At 41.8% G+C, this 19,510-nt stretch overlaps 1 protein-coding gene across 5 annotated transcripts in view; it reads left to right on the top strand.

Annotated features, from left to right (window-relative positions):
* The window catches only part of nrip1b (nuclear receptor interacting protein 1b), a 40,744-nt gene extending 29,867 nt beyond the window's left edge, over positions 1–10,877 (top strand). For 4 of the 5 annotated variants that reach the window (XM_042008144.1, XM_042008146.1, XM_042008149.1 and 1 more), the window contains exon 2: positions 4,538–10,877. In XM_042008144.1, the coding sequence (XP_041864078.1) occupies positions 4,972–8,595 (3,624 nt within the window). In that variant the 5' untranslated portion in view covers positions 4,538–4,971 and the 3' untranslated portion in view covers positions 8,596–10,877. Of the gene's footprint in view, positions 1–3,263; positions 3,820–4,537 lie in introns of those variants that run through there. The other variant, XM_042008147.1, reaches the window with a different exon arrangement.
* The last annotated feature ends 8,633 nt before the right edge of the window (positions 10,878–19,510 follow it).

Below are 19,510 nucleotides of genomic sequence, written 5' to 3'. Positions count from 1 at the left end.
TAATCATGTCAGGCCATATTGAATTTACAAATAGCGGTCACGCCGCGTGTGTAAGTGAGCTACCCCGTTGAGTATGTGCAGCAGGGCTAGGCTGCAGATTACATGATATAATGGTGTTTAGGCATCGCCTCTCCTTTTAAATTCCTTTAACCTTGACTCCCCTTAAATGCAGGGAGAACACATCTGCCAGGCTGGTGTCAGACATTAGTAATACACACCGCTCAGGCAGCATTGTCACTTTTTATTAACGCCCAGAGCTTCGCATGGACACCAGCTGTTGCATCAAGTGGAAGAGCCTTGGCGGGATGGATGACCTTGACTTTAACTGCCGCTCCTTTGGCTCTTCCCCCTTTTTTAATTCTTTTGTGCTCTCATACACTTTAAATGGATTACCATTTCTGACGATGAAGGTCATTTAGAAACTCACTTTTTGTAAGATTAAAGAAGACTGAATTACCAGTTGGCGTGTCAGTGGGTAGTGGAGAAAGTGTAATTTAGAGGTCAATGAAGGGGAACGATGCCCACATTTTCATAGGGGTTTGCTGGCTGTTAAGCTTTATTAACTTTGAAAATGGCTGATCAAGTTCAGAGAAACCTAATTGTCTGTCTTTGAATGTGAATCACATTTGTAGCATAAATAGAGGACAACAGACGTAAAGCTGCACTACTGACGAAGCTAACAAGGCTAACTGGCTAAAAGTCAAGCTATCAAAAACACGCCGCTAGCAGCCTATAATAACTGCAATTGTTGTTGCAATAAAAGGCAAAGCTGTTGCACCCAAAATATAACAAAAACAAACAGATATTTGTCAGGTCATAGACCAGAGACCTTGAATTTTAACTTCAGGATAGTTTTTTAAGCTCAAACTGTGCAACTAAATGAGTAAATGGTTTGTATTTATATAGCGCTTTACTGTACCTGGAATGACACACAAAGTGCTTTACATGTAGGTCACATTCACCCATTCACACACACATTCACACACTGATGGCGGAAGCTGCCATGCAAGGCGCTCAACCACGACCCATCAGGAGCAATTTGGGGTTTGGTGTCTTGCTCAGGGACACCTTGACATGAGCTTGATAGGCCTAGGATTGAACCAGCAACCCTAAGGCTACAAGACGACCACTCTACCCACTGAGCCACGCCGTCCTTTTTTTCTTTTTCCATATCTTCCTTTTTTCATTAAATTTGCTCATTTTGAGCTAAACAAAACTGAAATGAACTTAACTTCTGTTGTGTAGGACTAGTTGTTATTCCATATTACATACCTAAGGCACCACTGAGACTCTGCGAGATGGTGTGGACCTAGGGATTGATGGATAAGGACTTGATGGTCAGGTGAGTAATGACACCCTTTAGGTTATCAAGTAGGCATCCTCCTTCCTTGATGTTTCACTGATAGGTCCACGCCACCTCTAGAGGGTTCAGCAGTGAATCTCAGTGTCCTAGGTTCACCCCCTAGATGTCATCAACTCATCTGAGGGCCCAGATGGGGTCCTTCCTTTTTCCCCAAAGCCACTGACTCCCCTTTTTGGGTGCTTGGAGAAGTCCTTGACTCATTGCAGTTGGGCCTTGCACTTCCATTTCCTGGAGTAGTCTGGATAAGACAATATAAGCACTAGGCAGAGGTAATGGGAAAGTATTCCTTACAAGATAGAACCCTTTCCCAACATACAACAAGGAATTTTGTTTCATGCCACACTCAACCTGCCGAAAACTCATCTGAAAACTGAAATCAGTTTTACAAAAGAAATTAGGGGAATATTCTGTAATTCCTTTTGGTTGGATTTTATTTGTATTAATACCTTTATTGAGTTACATTTTCAGTAACCAAGAAGGAAGGCCCTGTAATTTATAGATATGTATTTTTTTGTTGAATTCTAAATTGAATTTGTACAATGTCAACTAATGAATGAGTTCTAATAACGAAATTCAGCATTGGCAGGGTTAAGACCTTTGGAAAAAGGATTAATCCCAAATCTGAATTGGCCAACAAATTTGCACTGGCTGTATTTCTTAATTTTTACATTTCTGTATTGGCTCATTTTTCCTTCCGGTGCTTTTTCCCTGAGCGCAGTGACCTTTCCTGTTGCTAATGCCTTTTAAGTAGCAGAGGAGTGAAACAGAAAGAGAGAAAACAGATGAAGAATCAACCAGCCAGAGGATGATGAAGCCTCAGCCCTCCACGTTACTGCGCGTGCCTGACTGTTGGGGTAAAAATCACTTTAGAATGGTGCCTGCTCTGTCATTGGCTGACATTGTCAAGGATAATGGATAATCACCGCAGAAACTGTGGAGCAGCTCATTGGTACTGTGGTATGGGAGGGGGTGGGGGTCAGGCTTTTTGGGTGCCACCACCAATGAGATGACATGTTAACAGATGTGTAAGGTCATTTTCAATGTATACACCAGGGAGGATAATGTAATAGTAATGCACACATTCTCAGCAAGGTAAGGAGGAGGGCTGCATGCTTTAAGGGCTCTGCATAGAGGACAGCTCTCCCTACATTAAGGTCATGTATTTGTTAACAGAACTTTGTCACTGAGGTTAACAGACCTTTGCTTGTCCTTGCTTTAGCAGGGCTTTTTAACACACACTCAAAATCCTCAGTTTGGTTAAAGAGCCATTTTTAGGAGGTAGTGAATGCAATAGCAGTGTTGTATATAAACTGATATAGTGCACTGTCATAGTATCCTTTTACTGCCTTGCCTGCTCTTTATAGAAGTGTCTTTGGGCAAAAACATAGACAAGGTCAACTGTAATTCCAAAGGTTCACTGCCAACAGCAGAGAGATTAACAGAATTCTCCATGTTGAAACTGTGTCAGCGTTTCTTTTCCATTTCCATTTTTCCCCCTCACTGACTAGGGGGCTCTATCACAGCACATTAGTCACTTTGCCAAGCCATTCTGAAAGTAAACATGTTTACTTGTTTACTGCTCTGATCAAACGTGGTTTAACAGGCCATTCCCGTTATGACTACGTTAAGCTCACTGGCGGGAAAATAGTCCTAATCCTGTGCATCTAAGATTAGCATGGCAACAGACGTCAGATGGTCCAGTGTGACCAAGTTGGCTTTTGTAGTTTTCAGATTTAGGTCAGCAGTTGAAAGATGGCTTTAAAATGTAATCGATGCGGATAGACCATCCTCTTGACTTCTTTTATTCTATGCAAAGTGCGGTATCTTAAAGAATCTCCACAACCTGCTAATGTTTGGTTTGAGGACATATTAAAACAGTTTGTTTTCCTACTTCTGCTCAGACTTAATTGCACGCTAATCAACTTAAATCCAGAATCTAATCCAAGTTCATTTCCAAGGTAGCATTAAAAGTGCCGCCTAGTTGCCCTCGCTGTCATGACCTGATACTGTCACAGCCTGTGAACCCTGGCCCTGAAGATGGATTTCAGCCTGATTAGATGCCCGCCGCCTGGTTGTTTCTGGCCCTTACCTCAGCTCTTTGTGAAGTAGTTAAGCTGGTGGCTGAGCAGGTTGCCATGGCCTTTCGTCATAATCAAGTGCTTCTGTCCTGTCATGTGACCTGCTATGTTTGTCCACTCAGCGGACGCAAAAGGTGAGGACGGCACCAGGAAAGGACACGAACGGCAGCTGAGGCGAGGTGGAAACTCTGTATTAATTAACCTTTATGTGATGCGGCCAGGACTGTCGGAGGTCTCCCGTATCCACGGAAACCACACTGACAGAGTTCAGAGCAGAGGTCTCTCAGGGCAACGCCGCTGACACTGTCATGGCAACTGGCACAATGCTCCCCCCAGTGTCACCGGCTCTGCCCTCCTGACAATGGTGCGGTGTGACAGGTGTGGCTGATCTTTAATCCGCCCATAATACACACACAATAACACACCAACACTTGACAGTTGAATACAGCTTGTCTGGTAGCTGTAGCCTTTTCTCTGTGTCTCCACTGCTGCTGTGCTGTAAACCTGTAAACCTTACTCCCATCACATCATTGCACTTCAGGCAGTAGGGAGATTCTGCATGTACATTTATCTGCTGTATGTCCTCATGCTTGAGTGCTTAAATGCTATCTTGTGTGCATGTGGGTGAGTTGGTGGGTGGTGCTCGCTCTACAGTGGTCTGCATCATGCGAGATGCAGCTCAAGTGCATAAGGAGCAGGAGGTGGTGGAGGGGGATAATCCACTGAAATGACAAGCTGCAGGAAGAATTATGCACAGCTCTCACAAGGCCCTTCACTTTTGAAAGACATTGCCGTGAGAGGCTTACCGCTCAAGACCTGAATGTTTTCAAGGTAGTGGGCTTGAATTTTCAATTTGGATCCAATCAAGCCTAATCTACATTTGTCGTCTGTCAGGTGGCTGTGAGAGAAGAGTGCAGAGCTGCAATGGAGCCGTGTGCAGTCAATCTGAAATGTTGCTAAGTAACAGAGATGGTAGACAAGGTGGTGAAATGAATGGAATATAGTGCTGTGCAAATCCCTGCTTCTCACACACTTTCTTCTTTTTCTCTACCCAAACGTCCCCCTTCCCTACTTTTTCTATCATTCACTCCCATAGGTCTCTCCCCCCACCACCTTGTGAGACCTGCAGAGCTGAAAGGACCAACATCCCAAACATCCACAACCACGGAATGTGTCAATATCTCAGTGGTGAAATCCCACCAACTTCTCGTTTGCTACTCACATACCCCTGGGACTTGGCCTTCTGACATCCTACAGCCATGCCCTGCAGGCCCACCTGCTCACCTTTTCCTCCTGCCATGGTTGCTGTTTCACCACATTACTGATTGTGCCTGCCACAGAGAGGGATCACATCCTGACATCATATCCTGTTTACTTACCCTGTGCAGTAGCGTGCCCTTTTTTTTTTTTTTTTTTTTTTTTTTCTTTTTGGTATTTCAGAAGTACATGCCACTGTCAACCAGTTGACCTAGATGACATCTGCTTCCCAGTAGCATTGCTGAGCTATACAAGGGGATCTGAGTATTGAACATGACTCATGGGGAGGAGCCTGGCCCTGAGACACACAAGGATTCAGCTGTTCTAACTTATCTGGAAGGTTTACTGATGCATCCAGTGGTGGCCGGGCCTGGGGCCACGGCAGGCGGGAGGTCTGAGGCTGCCCACAGCAATCAGCAGCAGGGTGACAAGGTGGGCGGGCCTTTCCAACTACACAACCATGGCCCCACAGCACCCAAAGCTGGAACCAACGGGCCAACGCTGGGCTCTTCCCAACATCTGAAGAAGGCCCGCTTGCTCCGCTCTGGAGCTTGGAATGATCCGGCCAATCAGCGGATGAGTTCACCCCCAATGGAGCTGAACGGCCAAGTGGGAGGGCTGCAAAATGGAGCCCTAGAGGGCTCACCACATGCTGGAGAGAGCACCCTGTTAGCTTCTCTGCTTCAGTCATTCAGTTCACGGCTTCAGAGTGTGGCCATGTCTCAACACTCTACTAAGCCTCCCAGTGAGTGTTCCTCTCCATCCAAAGCACCACCTGCAGACAAAGAGCCACTACCTGTTTATGGGACAGCTTCAAGCCGCTTGAAAGGCCTAATGAGGAAGAGCAAACTTCAAAATCATAACAGCACCCCTTACAGTCGCCGGGGACACAGTCAGGACCGTCCATCGGAGTCGCCCCGGTCAGCGCACAGCGCCACACCTCCTTCTGCTCCTGCAGCTGCTGAATCTGTGTCCTGCGCAGAGCGCTTGAAGGCGGTGGCCGACATGGTAAAAATCCGTTCTAGTCCAGCACCTTCACCCAAGCCAAGCGTGGCCTGCAGTCAGCTCGCTCTGCTGCTATCCAGCGAAGCCCATCTCCAGCAGTACTCCAGAGAGCATGCACTCAAAGCCCAGCTCTCTGGAAGATCTGCTAGTGAGAGGCTTGCTGCCATGGCAAGCCAGCAGCATGGCCCGGACAAAAGGCCACCAAGTGTGGGAGGGACTCCAGACACACTAAGCTCCCTAACAAACCAAAATGGAATGACCACAACCACAGTAACAACAACACTCCCTCGAACAACCCTGTCCAGTCCACAGAGCCCCTCCTTGCTGCATGGCCAAAGCTCTCCACCCACTCCCCCACATGCTCCAAGCCACCCTCACAGCCAGCCTCCCAGGGAGAAGCGAGGCTTTGACACGCGTCCAACCCGCCCCCCTCAAACATGCAGCAGCCTGTTGCTGCTGTTACTCAACAACCACAACAACCAGAAGCAGCTGACCAAGAATGGCCACTTGGAGGACATTGGTGGCATTCTGCCACCAAGTGGCTCTTCTTCGGTCACGTCGGATAGCGAATGCTCCACCCAAGAGAGGAGCATCACCAAGGACAGCAGTGATGCAGAGAGCTCCTACTCCAGCTGTTCTCCTATTGACCTTTCCATCAGAAGCCGTGCCAGCATACAAGTCACAGGGCCCAAAAACACACCCCTATCTGCCTCCACTCCCTCTTCTTCTTCCTCCACCTTTTCTAATTCTGCCACAGTGTTTCCCTCAACCCCAGCTGCATTCTCCCCACAAGCCTCTATTCAGCCCTCCTCCACATCTTTTGCACCATCCTCCATTGCAGTCTCCTCTGTTTCCACTGCTATTTCTTCATCATCTTCCTCTTCTTCTATTTCTACCTCCTCCCTGGATAAACTAACAGAATCTTTGATAAACAAGTGGAAGCCAGAGCCATCGGGATCAAATGTGTCCAAGAGCAGGGACCCTGAAATAAGCCCAGACCTAAAATCCCACCCTAAGGTCACACTCATGCAGCTTCTCCTTGAACGCAGAAATAATGAGATGCTTAACAAAAACGTAGGTAAACAGGATTTACCGCTCGACGTATCTATGGCCACCATGTCCCGGAGCCAGCAAAAGGTGCAGATGCCTTGGGAAGATACCAGAACAAAAAGCCCAGTGGAAATGCCTGAAGCGCCAAACCAGTCCCTCTATTCACAAAGTCGTGACCCAAGTGGCACACTGTCCCCATATTCCTACCCCTCCCCTCAACTCCAGTCCAGCCCACTTGATTTATGTAAGTCTAAAACTTTCCCTGCTGAGAAAGCTTCAGAGCCAGCCTTCAGTGCCAGCAAACTGTTACAGAATCTAGCTCAGTGTGGCACCACTTCTTCCTCTCCACCCATCCCCTTGGGCAAAGGACTGGGCCAGGAGGTTGATGCCAGCAGGCCTCTCGCCCTGTTGGAAAGGCTCAACGCTCCAGTGCATAGGACCACCACCACGCCTCTCTCAGATGGAGCCTCGGGTGGCAGCACACCGTTCAGTCGAAAGGAACCTTCTCCTCCTTCCTCACAAATTGAAAACCTCCTAGAGAGGCGCACTGTGCTACAGCTCCTTCTAGGAACCGGCTCAGCTCCTGCTACAGCTAGCCGCAAAGACAGGCCCAGTGGGAGTGGCAGAAGGAGTGTGGAGGCAGCAGGGGGATGCTATGAGAAGAACCCTGCTGCCTCCATCATCTGTGACAGCTCTAATGGACCCCCTTTGGACATAAAGGTCAAAACAGAGCTTACAGAGGAAGTTGGACCATCCTCTAAGTCTGAGGACTTGAGTGGCAAAAAGAGACTGAGTGGCAATGAGAAGAGCAGTCCCCTCTCAGATTCTCAGCAGGAGTTAAAAACAGAACCTCGGCCTGCAGAGGTCATAGCGAAATATGGCCTCCTGAGCCAGCTGCTTAAACAACAGACTGCTACCTATTATACCAGTGCTGCTATGCAGGCTGAGTCACAATCCAGACAAGTTAAAGAGGAACAACGGGAGTATCCATGCCCCAGTCCGAAGAGAAGACGTGTCTGCTCCGAACAAACTGATAGTTTGAATAACATCTGCTCTCCAAGAGCAGTGGACAGTAATAACACAAGCATCCTCACCTCTTCTGCTGTTCAGGTAGAGCCTGATCAGCAGAGGAGTCTAAAACAAGAGGAAGCTCCAGTGAGGAGCCCGCCAACTGAAACCCTCACCAGAGAGAGTCGGGGCTTCAACGTGCTCAAACAGCTGCTGCTTTCTGACAACTGTCTGAAGGAGCTGTCCCAGCAACCCCGCGGGGCACCCAGTCCTTCCATACTCCAGGCCAACGGCAAAGCTAACGGTAACATTCTCAGCCAGCCTACCCAGAATCACAGCTTCCTCCACCTGCCCAGCTGGCACCCCCATGGTTCCCTCAACTCAGGGCTTCCAAGTAATCTAAGACCACTGCCCACCCCTCCTGCCAGCGACAGCCCCATCCGCACCCCGTGGAGCCGCCACCCATCTCCATGGCCCGTTGCTCAAAAGCGGGACCCCCCTTTTCTAGTTAAACGAGAACCTGAGAGCCCTGTTCGGTGGAGTAGTCAGGAGAATGAAGAGGGGGAGGAAGAGGGCTGTGACTCAAACCCAGACTCCCCGCGGCTCTCGCGTTCCAACCCCATCCTGTATTACATGTTGCAGAAGGGCAGCATTCATCTGAGGAAGGAGGTGAGGGATCAGGCAGAGGGGGCGCAGTCTGTGGTCAGAGTGAAAGAAGAGCCAATCAGTGACATGCATGCCTATGAACGCAGTCTGAGCTCCACCCCTCAGTCCCCAACCCACAATGACAAGCACAGCCATGAGAGCCAGAGGCTGAGTCAGGCTTCGGAATAGAAGTTGTATCAACTACAGACAAATACAAAGGAGAATCAAATTCAATGACTTTTTTTATTATCATTATATGAATGACTTGCTAAATTGGTTCAATGAAAAAATTTTGTTTCCTTAATTGAAAAGCATATTTGTATCACTGTCTCAGTTTTGAATTGTGAGGTCATGGAATGGTACATAAGTGGTCTCTCAGCAAAAATGCCTAATTGACACAACCACGACTACTTAAACATAAATTTAGCCCTTTCCCATAATGTATGCCTCTTGCACAATTAGAAAGTCCTCCTTCACAGTTTCTTTCCATTTAAGGCTTCTTATTTATATCTGAATTGTACACATATTTCTTTCCCATGTCTTCTTTGTTGCCTTTCATAAAACATTTAGAGATAACATTTGAAGGAACATTTATTATTAATGATTCAAAAAATGTTAGTGCTCAGTTTGGTGAACGTTTATTTATCTCCTTCTCCCCCTTCGGAGCGTTCTCAGATAGACAGAGCCCCATCAATTTTAGATAAGATTTCAAATAAAGCCATTCTCAGGCAGTCACAACGCTCCGTTACAACAGCATACATGATTCATTCAAAGGAGGACCTTGAAAACCACAGTTCACCCTGATATGTATTCAGTCACCGTCCTGCTGTGATCTGTCTTACCTTTTCTCAAGATTTAGGACATAGTATGAATGACCAGTGAAGAAAAAAATCTATATATAATGAAAGTTCAAACGGTCACAACTTGCTGTGTTTTGCTTCAGTCTGAGCTCAACCTTTAAGGCCAACATTCGACGGTGCAAATTCAGGGTAATATGTTTGCAGATTGTGCAGTTCTGAGCAGATGGGTCAACAGAGCGTGTGTGGTGATTACAGTTGAGCAACTGTGTGTAAACAGGTTTCTGGAGCAACAGTTAAAAGGCTGCATTGTCTAAGCAACTTATCTTGCCATCCTGCTTTAAAAAAAGAGAAACAGGAAAAAAACACACCACTTTTTTTCATGCAAGCAGAAAAAGCTCAGAGTATGAAGCACATGGCACATTCTTTTCATGTCATGCAAACAGACTCCCTGGAGTTTGCTTTATCAGAATCGAGTCCTCGGGATCCTTTTCAAAATGATTTAATGGCATGTAATGAAAAAGTGTCAGTATTATCTGTTGAATTTAAGAAATTGGTGATTTTTTTTTTTTTTTTTTTTCATTTTTAAACTGTTGTGGTTTCTTTCATTTTTGTGGCAATCTCTTCATAAAATGTCAAAAGAATTGCATGATAATAAAGAGACTACAGGTACTTTTTTTCATTTTCAAAAGCAGCTGGATATGTGTACCTGCTCCCTCCAACAATAATCACCAAGACATATATGTCTTGAGGGATCTCTGTTAACTAGCTCTTTATTATTATTATTTTATTGTACTGTATATTCTCTTGAGTTTGTCACACTGCTTTATCCATTTAGTCTTGTGCTCTTTTTAATACATATACCTATGGCGTACATCTCTTTGATTATTACAACATTTTCACAATGGTTAAATATATTTGTGTAAATAGTACTTTCAGTATGAAAGATGACTATTTTGTAATGTTTAAAAAAAAGATAATACCCTAGTTTTTAATGCCCTGATATGTAAATACAAATTATATGCGTTAAAGTGTACATACAAAGGCAGAGGATGATATGCCCATTTTATTTCTTTTTGGGGTTGGTTTGTTCTTTGCATGTGTCTCTATGTGGTAAATGATAATCTAATCCTGCGCTGTGTTGTGTAATAATGTCTGACTCTCCTCACTGCTGCCTGTTGCATGCAGACGCATGGGAACTACCTGTGTATCCCTACTGATGGGGGAAAATGTCAAGTCTTAAAAAAGGTCTTTTTTTTTTATCACAGACAGAGGTTGGCTTAGAATATGAGCAATCCCTAAATAACCACAGACTGTTGAGCAAGTTGATTTAAAAAAAAAAAAAAATGTGTGGAAAAAATAAACGTGCATTGACTATTTTTGTGACCTTTCTTTTCTGTTACTGGTTAACAAAGCTCTGTGAGTGAGCATGGGGCTCTAGTGAGGGGGGGTTGACGTACAATCATAGATCTGCATTGTGCATCTAAGAAATACATTTGTAGCAACAAATATATATATAAATATATATATATATATATATATATAAAGATGTTTCCTTTTTTCATGTGAAGACCTGAAACATTTTTTCATTTTTTGTTTTTGTTTTTTCTTTATGTTTTTTCTTTTTTGGTGTTCATTTGCACTGATATCTCAGAAATAAAGTACTAAAATGCATGATCTAGTATGAATGTACTCCTCTTTTTCCGCTGTTTTCCTTCAGGGGATGCAAACTGAGGCATTACATGTGTTTAAATGTTTCCAAATTCATGTGAGTGGCCACCTTTATAGAATATTTTATTAAAGCAAAGCAACCATTAGGGAAATTGAGGCTCCACCACAGCCTGACATTAAACTCTGGCTTCACATTAAAGGATATTATTATTTTAAAAGGACATCAAAGCCAAATAGCACTTTCTGTAATCAAACACCAGCTCTATTAAGGTAGAGTGAGAGGATATCCTGTATTTGCCCCAAAACTTCTCCTCAGTTGGCTGCTGTTCACCACTGTGCTGAGTCTTAACAAAGGCAGGAAAGACACTGAAAGGAGGGAGGACCCATGAAGGTCACCAGATGCATGTTGAATACTCGAGGATGTGCCTCACACAAGTGGAGCGTATCTTTTATTTGGGTCCATAATAGATGGCATTGTACAGCAGATACAGAACCTAATTCTTGACTTCTGTCTGGAAACTTGTCCATTTACTGATCACTTTTCTTTTTGACTTGAGAAAAACTGCCTTTAGTATGAGACTTCTAAAAGGTGAAGATGAGTTCAAGCTTAACATCCCTTGCACTCAGTTTGTATATGAAGTCCAGAGAGCGAACAGACGGCTTTTTGTTTGCAGTGCACTTTTGAAATTGCAGCACAGTTCCTCTGCCCTGACTTCCCTTTTATTTAATCCTCCCCATGACTGACTGCGCTCTCTTTAAACTCCCGGTAACCTTTCCCCTTCACGAACTTCTCCATTTCAAGATTCTTATCAAGTCTGAACCGCCAGTAACCTCTTGATATCCTCCGACTGCCTAAGCAGTGGCAAACATAAAGGACGGAGGCACAAGTTTAAGCAGAGGTCAAGGTGTAAAACTTGACAATCGGCTGTTTGTCTGTGGCTTCTCTCTTTGATTTCCTGACCTCAGCGGGAGGCCGAAGGGATGTGAGGCTGCACACATGGCCACCATTGAGTCAACTTAAGGCCAAGGACTAGGAAGTCCCACAACATTCGTTTCACAGTTATGAGGCCTCCAAAAACTATTTCCTGGCATTACAGTTGCTTATTCTCTAACAAACAACTTAATGACCCGCACTTAAATGTACCCAAGCAAAGGTTTATCTACATGGGAACGCATGAACCACTTTAAACACCGGCTACTCCTTATCATGGCCTGCTGATTTAGCTCTTTATGCAAGACTTTCTTAGTAGGTCCTTTGTTTACTCACATGTAGACCATACAGAGCACACACTTGTCACATGTTGTCAAGATAATTGGTGTGAAAAATAAACTCACTGCTGTTTGATCACCCTCCTTTCATACAAATGTTTGAACTCTGACCACATAATTTGACCTCAAATGTTACTCAAACACACACACACTCAAGACCGCATAATTAAATTAGCATTTTATGGGACTCGTGACCCCATTTGGAGGGTAATAAAACCAGAATATGTCCATAAAATGCAAGACTTTCTTCCTACAGATAGCTCTAAGAATCCTTGTGTAGCTACTTAACGTCACAGTGCTGTGCTGGCTGGATGAGAGTTAACCAGAGCAGCGCCTCCAGTCAGAAAACAATAAAGCAGCTGAAGCAAACACCTGGGGAATCTCCTGCACTGTGAAAAGGGGTCAGAACGGTTTATTTTCCCAACCTTATACTGCTCCTCCCACAGGGACCTGTGCTTTTGAAGATGTACCTCTTTGTGAAGTCTTTTCCTTAGCCCTGCAGGTCACGACCTTTTGCCCCACCTTCCTTGCCCTGACCTGGCTGATCCTGTTTCCCGGGACAGGATCAACTGTTGGCCTGCAGCTGTGCCAACCCCTCCCCAACAACAACTCCAACCACACAAAAACACTCCTCCCACTCTTTCCTTCTCCTTCGGAATACAGTTGAGCTATTCTCCTGTTTCATGTTAATATGACAAGTGTTAACACGGCTTAAGTCCCCTCTTTTCTTTCACACCTCATAGCTGCTTGACCCTCATCGTTTTCCATGGCCTGCTAGTCTACATTCAAGATGTAGTAATTATTTATAAATTACTGATAGGTTTGAAGTGAAGAGAGGCTGCAGAAATGGAGAGGAAAACGCAATTTACTCTGAGAATTCAGTTCACGTGAGCTGTTTCCTAAAGCTGCCTTACTGATGCACAAACATGTAAACAGACCCAATGTAATATTCATGAAGAGTGAAAGTCCCTGTAGTCCACAGAGCAGGCTGTCAGCTTGAGGGATCTTGGCTGACACTGAAAGAACATGGATGATATTTGCCGTGTCAGATAAGCACAAGGGTAAATGTTTTACAAACTGGCTAGGGAGAGCCGGCAATGTCAGTCTCCTGTCTGCCAAAGTCTTCTAATACCACTTTGTCTTCTCAGGAGTCTTTACACAGAAGTTCTTCCTCCCACATCTGGAAGTTTCAGCTGGGAAAGATGAGCGTAATCCCTCTTGTGGACAAAGATGTTTTCAGAGTTGATTGTATTTGTCCACAACCTGACTCTTTATCTTTAGTGAGCCACATCTCCCACATTCTGTGTTGTTTATGTGAAAAATGTCATCATCAGAAAATATATTCATGGCTAATTTCCTGTAATCTGTGACACAGCAGTTGATCACAGGGTCATGAACTTCTTGAGTAAACATTTTTCAAAATCCCCGGTAGAATGAGAAAGGGCAGTTCAGTGTCAACCAGTCTGGCGTAGACCAGATTGGGATGTGAACTTTGTGCTGCGAGGGCTAAGGACCATTTAGGTCAAAGCAGGCCAAATTTAACTCAGTTGAGTTTGTGCTCTGATGTTCTACTCAGTCTGCATCTCGCATTCAGAATAGATTTAGTTACATGTTTCAATACACAAGACTAATTTCTAGTTTTATAGGGTGGTATAGTAATCAAACCTTTAGATAAGGATTATATTATTTTAGTATTTTTCATTATTCAGTCTTTATTGACCGCTGTATGATGGCTCCAAACCATGTCCTGTTCATGTAACTGGTGCTGCACATATTTGAATCATTGACTTTGAATCAGCATGAGTCTAATGATAACAAAGTCTGTCTACAATTTCAATTCACTTTAATTCAATTGAGTTTTATAAGTATAGCGTTACTTAACAACACTGTCTTCTCAGGGCAGCTTACAGACAAATGAATTTGAGCCAATTCATAATAAATAATAGCCTAGTTAAAAAAAATCAACAGATTGCATCGAAACTTTACTTCAATTTAACCCCCATTCTGAGCATGCAAGAGGCAACAGTAGAAAGGAAAAACCTCCAGCAGATCCTGGCTCAGGGAGGGCAGCATCTAGCTCCACCCGTTAGGGTGGAGAGGACAGCAAAGAGAGACCGACTGACACTGCAACGTTTAGCCAGGACCACCTGCTGACAGAGGAGAAATATGTTAATGATGCCAATACTGCCATTTGTTAGATAAACAGAGATGAAAAGGAAGCGCTTATTGCATCATGGGACAGTTTGGGACAAATGGACTATTTGAAAACAGCTGAATGGTTTGCTTTTACAATTTTATGCAGACCTTTATGTTCCAAGGTGCCCTGTATTTACTTTGATGATATAGCTACACCTTTTACCTAACCCAAATGTTAGCATGCATTAATCATGGTTTTCCCCTCTGTTGAATTTCAAAGTACTGTATGCATTAGACCAACAACATTTCATACATATTCATGATTTGCATTAGTTTTTATTTTGTGTCATTTTAAAGGATTACAACCCTAAATACTAATGACACCATAAGAAAAAGAATTTAGTGCTAATTAGCAAATGTTATCAAGCTAACATGTCAAACTAAGACAATAAACATAACAGCTGCTAAACATCTGTATGCCTATAGTGTTGAACTAGAATTATATCTTTCTTCATTTTCCCCAACTTTACATTTTCTTTAACTTCTATTTTATGCAAAACTAATGACACCCTAAGCTAATGTATGCTATTTAGCTAATTAGCAATGTTAGCATGCCAATGTGCAAAACTAAGATGGCAAAAATCGTGCTGCTAAACATCAAAATGGATTATGTTGAATTTTAATGAGATTTTTCTGTATTTATCTAAAATTAAATTATAAAATGTTAGGACCATATGGAAAAAATGTGTAAATGAATGCAGGCATTCTTACATTTGCTTTAACTTCTGTTTCATTGTTTGTTTTTAGTCACCTTAATTTGGTTTGTTGATAAAAGTACATAATCCTTCCAAACTTGGTTCAGTAAAACTTTTACCACTTTGTAACGTTGTCATTTCTTCCCGTAACACTTGAAAATGTTCCAGCTTTGAGGATATCGAAGTTGTAAAGTGTCCTAATGTGCAAACATTATAGTGTGAGTGTGATGGTCCATCCCAGGTGCCTCTGAGCCCGAGAGGTCGATGCTAAATCTGCACAAGGTCAACGTGCAGAGTTTTTTATTCTTTGCCAAGTAAAGTTTTAAGTGGCATTTATGAATGTAATTCTTGTTCTGGGTATAGTCATTGACAAAGACATGCCACAGGATGCCCATGTGGTTGAATCAGGGCATGACATTGATGTTCAACTTTTGTCCTTTTTAATAAAATTCCTCCATTTTCTTTAAATCAATAAATTATTTTATGCACTAAAGCAAGAAATATGCTAAATTTGCTATTTTTCTTTTTCTTTTCTTTTTTTTGCTTGTTTTTTTTTTTTTTTTTTTTTTGTTTTGTTTTGTTTTTTTCCCCCAAGATTTTACCAGTTTTCTGAACAACGGAGATCCTCTGCCTATCTTTGCTCCTCAAAGATTCAGCATCCCATTGATCCTGTACTAAATCATAATTAAAGTCATCTGCTGATATTATTTATTTGAGATAGCGTGATTGTTATTTTTTTTTTTTTCCTCATCATTAGTCTCTAATACCCTCCAATCTAACTTTATTTGAAATGGATTGAAGCCTTAACAAACACAAGTGGATTTATATTAACAAATTAAATTAAGCTAATTAGATAAAACATTAAATAAATTGTATGTATGTATATATATATATATATATATATATATATATATATATATATATATATATATATATATATATATATATATACTTATTGTTTATAAATCATAATGAATATATAATTCATAACTGAGTGTGATATTGTTGTTAGAAGTGTTTATGGCCCTTTCATATGGTAAGGATACCTGGAAAATTGCTGAAATCCTCAAAAACAATGATCTTGTCAGGATGCCCTCACTGAGTCAAGTTGGGGTTTAACTGCTTCGTTTTTTTACACTGTCACAAAATCAATGCTCATCGTCCACTATGAGGTAAAAGGAAATAAAATAGCAAAAGAAAAAGGACACAATCATGGCTGAATTTAGAATTAAATCCATGTTTTTTAACTAATTTCATTGACATTTTCTCTGACCGTAATCCTCTCAGTGCTGTAATGCAGACCGTGTATTTAGTATTTTTTATCATGTGTTAACATCTACACCAGACTGTTTCTGCCACTGGTATTAAATGTTGCTATCAGCCACTAAAATCTCTATGCTGCACTGTAATTTCCCCTGCTTGCAAAATACACAGTCTTATCTTCCTTATTTGAAAAGCAAAGCCTCATATTTGATCCTATTCTTCAGTCTGGGGACAACAGTTTTCAGATTTATTTATTTATTCATTCATTCATTCATTCATTCATTCATTCATTCATTCATTCATTCATTCATTCATTCATTTATGGGCAAATAAATATCCTATTGGGAAAAAATAAGTTTGGAGTGATGAGAACAGACTGATTTATTGATAGCCACATTGCGTTGCCCCTTGACCCTTATTTAGAAAACAGTTTTATCTAGACACCTACTTCAGACAAGGCACTGTGGTTGTTGTCATTTGCATGAAACAGCTTCTGAAAATACTTCCAGAATTATTTTCTCCTGCCTTTTCTGTTTCAGGATCCCAAGGAGCTGGTGCCTATCCAACGCATTCATTAGCTAAAATAGAAAAAAAAAATACTAATAAATGGCTCGAACTGCAACTCATATCTAAAGCAGAAGAAAAACTCATTTAACGCATTCAAGAAAAAAGAAATTCAGCTTCTGTTGCTGTGATATAATAAGTAATGTAATATTTCACTGTCTTATTAAGCATGCAGGAAAAGCTTGAGAGGTTTGCTCACAGGACAAGTCAATATCCCGAAGCACTGGATCATCTAGCCCTGGATTAGTTTTTGAAATGTAATGGATTCAAATCACAATTTGCACTAAGTGCTCCAAAAGAACTCTCATACAATTATATAAAAAAAAAGAAAAACTCTCTGGACTTAAACTGATTAAACTGACAACATGCACTGCATTCATCTTGCTCACACTCATATAAAAAAGTCTATTTTGTTCTCTTTACTGTTTAAGTTGCATAAAAGGACAGTTGTAAAATCATTCCCTGTATTTATGTTTCATTATTGAATAAGACAGAGAGAAGGTAGATATATCCTGGTGTGAGCAAAGCTGTCATCAAACAGACCTCTCGCTCACCATCAGGATTTATTTGGATCTTCAGTGAACTAGCCAGAGCTCTTCGTACCAGCTAAACCTGTCGGATTCAGCCAGTCCCTCCACCATTTCATTTTCTGATCAGTTTTCCTAACAGCTTCCCATATTCTCTGAGCAGCAGCATAATGCATCTGCTCAGACTACAGAGATGTTGTCAGAAGCTGTTGTTAAAGTTTCCAGTAACATTCACACACTCTGCTGGTTGGTCAGAATTTCAGCATGCTGCACAAAGAAGTAGAAAAATATTAAATAGGGTTCAGTTAACAACTGAAACAGATCCAGTGATTTATGATTCTGCTTGATTTACCAAGTGAATCAAGAGTTGTAAGTTATTTCCCTTTGTGCTACTGCCTGTCTGTTGTTAGAAAAGCTGTGGCTTCAAAGGAAAATACTGCCATCTGCTGGGACCAAGGCCCAATAACAGGCTGCTCTGCAAACCCCAGGACTGAGGTAATACAAATATGTTTAGATATGCTTGATGATCCTGGATATTAGCATCATTCTAATATATTTTTTCTTAAAATTAAAATGCAAACCCCCTTTTTTTCTTACCCAGACTATGGTTGCAAAATCCCTCTCCCAGTAACATGAGATTTTTTTCTACTCCCATCAATATTCATATGTGCTAGTTCATTGACACAGTTGATGTTAATAAAGCATTCTGGCTGCTTCACATATGACTATTACAACAGTGCTCCTCCTGAACATCTAAAGAATGACCCAGTTCTGTGGGAGAGGACGGCTCCCTTCCATCTTGGACTGGATTGATCACAGCTGACAGATTTTAAGGAGTTATTTTCTCATCCTGAGTAAGTAGGGCAGAATTTGGACAACTGTTATCAGAACCCTTTATTTACACATGACAATAATCCCTGACGCTCAACTAACAAAGTCTTTGGTATCACATCATGTTGTCAAAGATACAGCGGGATGCAGGGAGGATTGTAAGGTTCTTAAAGTGAAATTCAATAAAGCTGGTAAACGTGAAGGGTTGTGGACGCTTCCTGTGATTAGACAGATGATTAAATGATTAGAAATGCCCTGAGAAAGGCGCTTATTTGGAATGTTTTATTAAATGAACTGGCTTTATTGTGAAATTGTCAGATATCTAATTGATATAAATTTTTTAAAATCATTTAAAAAAGCATTTTTCATTTCATTGGGACAATAATAATAAGAATCAATATTTTTTAACAAATTGTTGCAATAAAAGGTAATAATAAAGTAATATTCACAACAACATGAAACAGTAATGAGAAAAGAAATACTTTTGATATTACATACAAAGCAAATAGTAGAGAGGCCTCAGGCAGCTATCTTTTTAAATAAGATTTATTATTGTCACTAAAAATTGCTTTACTGAAGAGAAGAGCAGGCAGTAAAGGGTTAACGGCCAAACCTGTTCAACGCTCTGCAATGCCGAGCAGAATAATACATGTAGAGAAAATAAGTGACAGAATAAGTGAAATAAAATGTGTTCAATATTAAAAATGGAAACATTTGTGTAACTGAAGTGTTGTGCTGTTGTTATAGCGCCTCCTGGAGGCCAAACGACAAGAGGCGAGGTTACCGGTTGTTCTTTAGAAATTAATGAGCAGATGATCAATAACAAAACTAAAACAAGGGGGAAAAATCAGTCAACATCACAAACTGGGACAACTTTAAAAAAATGACAAGAAAACACAACAGGCATAACATTTTTCAAAAATAGCTAAATTTTTATAGAAAAGTTAAAGTTTATTTGCATAGAGAAGAAAACCCTCTTTTCTCTGCACAAAATGGATGTCCTTTTGGGAGAATGAAAAGAAGTCTACTTGCCATCTGCTGAAGCTCTTTTTGTTACCATGACTGAGAATCTACAAAGACAGCAGGAAATGTTGGCAAAAGTTAAAAAGAGACTTTTGGAGAAGAACCTCAGGAGGCTTATAACAGCATGCAACCCCCCCTGGGCAACCTCAGAAAGATAAAGACCTGGTTTCACTCCGCAGAGTGAAGCCGGTAAAATACAGCGATTACATGCAGATGTAAAAGAAAGAAAGAAAGAAAGAAAGAAAGAAAGAAAGAAAGAAAGAAAGAA

Source organism: Melanotaenia boesemani, chromosome 15, assembly GCF_017639745.1.
Source record: "Melanotaenia boesemani isolate fMelBoe1 chromosome 15, fMelBoe1.pri, whole genome shotgun sequence".
NCBI classification, from domain to species: domain Eukaryota; kingdom Metazoa; phylum Chordata; class Actinopteri; order Atheriniformes; family Melanotaeniidae; genus Melanotaenia; species Melanotaenia boesemani.
The sequence above is the reverse complement of the archived record's forward strand: the minus strand, read 5'-3'. Positions and strand labels throughout refer to the sequence as shown.